This window comes from Cynoglossus semilaevis, chromosome 3, assembly GCF_000523025.1.
Source record: "Cynoglossus semilaevis isolate Cse_v1.0 chromosome 3, Cse_v1.0, whole genome shotgun sequence".
Lineage (NCBI taxonomy): Eukaryota > Metazoa > Chordata > Actinopteri > Pleuronectiformes > Cynoglossidae > Cynoglossus > Cynoglossus semilaevis.
Window position 1 is genome coordinate 11,278,159 of NC_024309.1, and position 3,861 is coordinate 11,282,019.

General features: G+C 38.5%; 1 protein-coding gene across 1 annotated transcript in view; it reads right to left on the minus strand.

The window, feature by feature from the left end:
• nrn1a (neuritin 1a) overlaps positions 1 to 1,312 on the minus strand; it is a 9,556-nt gene extending 8,244 nt beyond the window's left edge. Inside the window, exon 1 of the mRNA XM_008308037.3 lies at positions 863 to 1,312. Within this exon, the coding sequence (XP_008306259.1) occupies positions 863 to 917 (55 nt within the window). The 5' untranslated portion in view covers positions 918 to 1,312. The remainder of the gene's footprint in view (positions 1 to 862) is intronic.
• Positions 1,313 to 3,861: the final 2,549 nt, after the last annotated feature.

Genomic DNA, 3,861 nt, shown 5'->3' on the forward strand with positions numbered 1-3,861 from the left:
CAGAAACCCCAAATAAAATACAATAAAATACAATAAAATAAAATAACAGGCAGCTATAAATATATATATATATAAAATAAATGACGTATGTATCGACATAATCGAAGTCGGTTCCAGTATCGCAGGATACTCCATTCCAATTGTTTCATTTTTTTTCTTTTTCACTTTTTATTTAATAAAACAAAAAAAAATGTTTTTCTTAAATAACACACGTGAAATTACAAATTAAAATGTTGCGGGTCCCCGAAAATAAAATAATTTAAAAAAAACAAAAACAACGATTTTTCTTCCTCTGCAGGTTTCTAATTTAGGACACACTGATGGGCGGGGGGGGGCATCCCCCAATTTAACGCACGCACACACGCACGTGGACGCGCGTCCACATGCCTTCACTGCTCCACGGTCATCAGCAACGTGGGGTTTTATATGAAATAAAAATTAAAAATACCGGAAAAAAACGTCTAATGTCATCGTCGAAATAATCACAGAAAATATTGTTTAAATGTTAGAGCTAAAAAATTCTCTCTGTTAACATTTGCTTCTAAGATGTAAAAACGTGACCTCGTTTTTTATTTTATATATTTATTATAAATATTTGTTTTAAATCATACAACTTGTCCCTTTAGTGGATCATTACAACAAAGAAAACATTAAAGCTGTTTCCTTCCCTTGAAACGAATAAAAAAAAATACCGAAACACTTTAATAGTTTTCTCTCCTTTTCTAGAATACGGTCTATAAAATACTATTATAGTAATATAAAATACACGACGTGTAGATTGTAGTAATATTTGTCTGACAAAATACAACATTATTTAACGCCATTAAATATTAAAATAATAAAAGAGTAAAAATGGACTCACTGATGTGCAGAGCGAGGCAGAGAGCGAGGCTCCTGGAGGAGCAGCTTCCTCCCATCTCCTCCTCCTCCTCCTCCTCCTCCCCTGTCCCCCTGCTGCAGGAGGAGAAGAGACACACAGGACACTCGGACACCGCACACGCACGCACTCACGCAGGCGAGCACGCACACGAAGTTGGAGAGGTGCCGCACATTTCCCGCAAAAAAAAAAAGAAAAAAACGCAAAAAAAAAAAAAGAAAAAATATATTATTTAAATATGCGCAAAAAAATGCGGCTCCATCCAGGCCGCAGCGGTCCTGCACCTCCTCCTCCTGCGGCTCCTACTTTCTCCTCCTGGGTCTTCGTGGTGTGCGGTGCTGCTGCTGCTGCTCGTCGGTCTCCTCTGTTCTCTGCACCTCCTTCTACTTCACCTCCTCTTTTGCTTCTGTCGCTTCTCGCTGCGCCTCCCGCCTGGTTTTACACCAGAGGGAGAGAAAGAGAGAGAGGGAGAGAGGGAGAGAGGGAGGGGAAGGGGGTGTCTGTGTGTGTGAGAGAGAGAGACAGAGAGAAAGACAGAGAGAGAGAGAGTTGTTTTATGAAATAAAATTTAGTTTTTTTCATATCTGGTCATTTAAGTTTTGGAGATTAATTTAATTTGTATTTAATTTTATTTTTTTGACCCTCCCTCTCTCCCTCCCACCCTCTCTCTTTTTCTCTCACTCATTTGGTAATTGGTTTTGATTTTTTATAACCCCGCCCCTTATACACACACACACACACAGATACACACACACAGGCTCGGGCAGCCATTCCTCTCTGTCTGTTGCTCTGACTCTGTCTTTAACTTCAGCCTGACATTAATTATCAGTCAGTGACGTCGACACACACTGTCTCTGAACACAGCGGCTTTAACAAAACAATTAATACGATTTCACTTCACAATAGGAAACAGAATTATTTTTACAAAGATAAAAAAAACAACAACAAAAAAAACAAGGTCAAATTGACTCTGCGCCCCCTGACGATGACAGTCAGTTATTTATTTTATTTTTTTCATTTTTACTGAATTAAATCTTGCAGTGATTTGATTTAATATTCAACAAGTTTGAGTCCAGTCTCAGATCATTCTTGGTCTTTATATTATATTATATTATATTATATTATATTATATTATATTATATTATATTATATTATATTATATTATATTATATTATATTATATTATATTATATTATATTATCAGCAGGAGATGACGTTTGACTCAGGTGTGTTTGAAGAACACGTGACAACGAACACACAACCAATGAACCAATGGGATGTTTTTTTCTTTTTTGTCAGCAGTTCTAATTAAAACATATTAGATGGTCGGTGAAATGATGTCTTTCTGCAGTGACGCAGCTGCACGTGGTCCATTTTATCATTGGTTATTTGTCACTTTTACAGCTATTTTTTTCCTTCTAATTGTGACGTGTTTTTAATTGTTCTGATTGTGTGTGTGTGTGTGTGTTTCTGGTGTATTTCTGTGCCGGACACACAATACGACTGTTGTAGTAAAAACGAACGTGTGGGGCAGTAAATGTGAGCTGCAGACGGAGTGTTGTGTGTGTGATATGATGTGTGTGTGTGTGTGTGTGTGTGTAGAGGGAGTTACTGTTGCTGACGTCAGCGGAATCCGAAACACACACATTCTCTGCTGCAGCTGCGAGTGAACACACAGATGTTTGAGTGCAGTGCTGCAGCGGACACACACACACATGAACACACACGCATACACACACACACGTGGACCTTTGGTTTGAGTGTGTGTGTGTTTTGTGTGTGTCAGAGAGAGAGCCAGAGAGAGAGAGAGAGAGAGAGAGACCTTGTCATTGACCTTCACTCTCTCACCTCCTGCCCCATTTATGAGTCCTCAAAAAAGAGACAGCTTTAGAGTAAGTGATATCATCTAGTGGTCAACAGAGGAACTGCAACAATGTCCTGCAACCTGATCGACGGACACACCCCTCACTGGACTCCCCACAAAAATTATACTTTAACATCAAACCTCTTCTTAGACCGAACTCACCATGGTGAGAAAAAATAAAATAAGTTAAAATACGATCAGATAAAGTCTGATCTGTTTATGCTCGTGTGTGCGTGTGAGCAACATCCGTTGTTTTGCAGTCAGCAGCGCCATCTGGTGCGAGAAACCTGTAAACGGCGGGGTCGTGCCAAACGTATGAATTACGATCTGATCTGTTTATGCTCGTGTGTGCGTGTGAGCAACATCCGTTGTTTTGCAGTCAGCAGCGCCATCTGGTGCGAGAAACCTGTAAACGGCGGGGTCGTGCCAAACGTATGAATTAAAATAGTTTTCCACAAAAAAACAAAACAGAACCCATGTTCAACTAGTAACTAACAATTAGTCATTGAGTACAAATATGACTAATTTTGTTATTTAATAATCTTTCGTCATGATTGACCTCAGTGAAACATCATGACGTTTCCAAAAATCAAAATGACTGATTCTCCTTCACGTCATTGGTTTTGTGGAGTTAACAGGAGATTACAGTCTTCAGTTTCCTGAAGTGAACAGTGAAAACTGTGACATCATCTAATTAATCAGAAACACATTTTATCAACTTGATCTGTTTTTTTTTTATTTTCCTCCACTGAGATCCTCACAGACATCGTTAACGTCAAAACCAGAATTATCTCTTAACACTCTGAGCTCTATGTTTTAATTAAATTCAAAATGTTTTTTTTATTTAAAAATGAAATAGAAAACGTCAGTAAGTTGACAAAAATCTCCCAGAGCAGGATGAACTCCTCTGCTCTGACTTCTTCTTCCTGTTTCAGAGACAGATTGACCTTTGACTTCCCCCTTTTTTTTCTCTTTGGTCATTTTGCCTCTGGTCTTTTCCTGTCCTCGACCTGCAGATGTTTGTTTTTGTCTTTTCAAATCTTGACCTCTCATTTAGCCTCTCTTGTGTATTGTTTTTCTTTTTCCCTGTTGTTTTTACCTCAAAACTAATTGTGAACAAT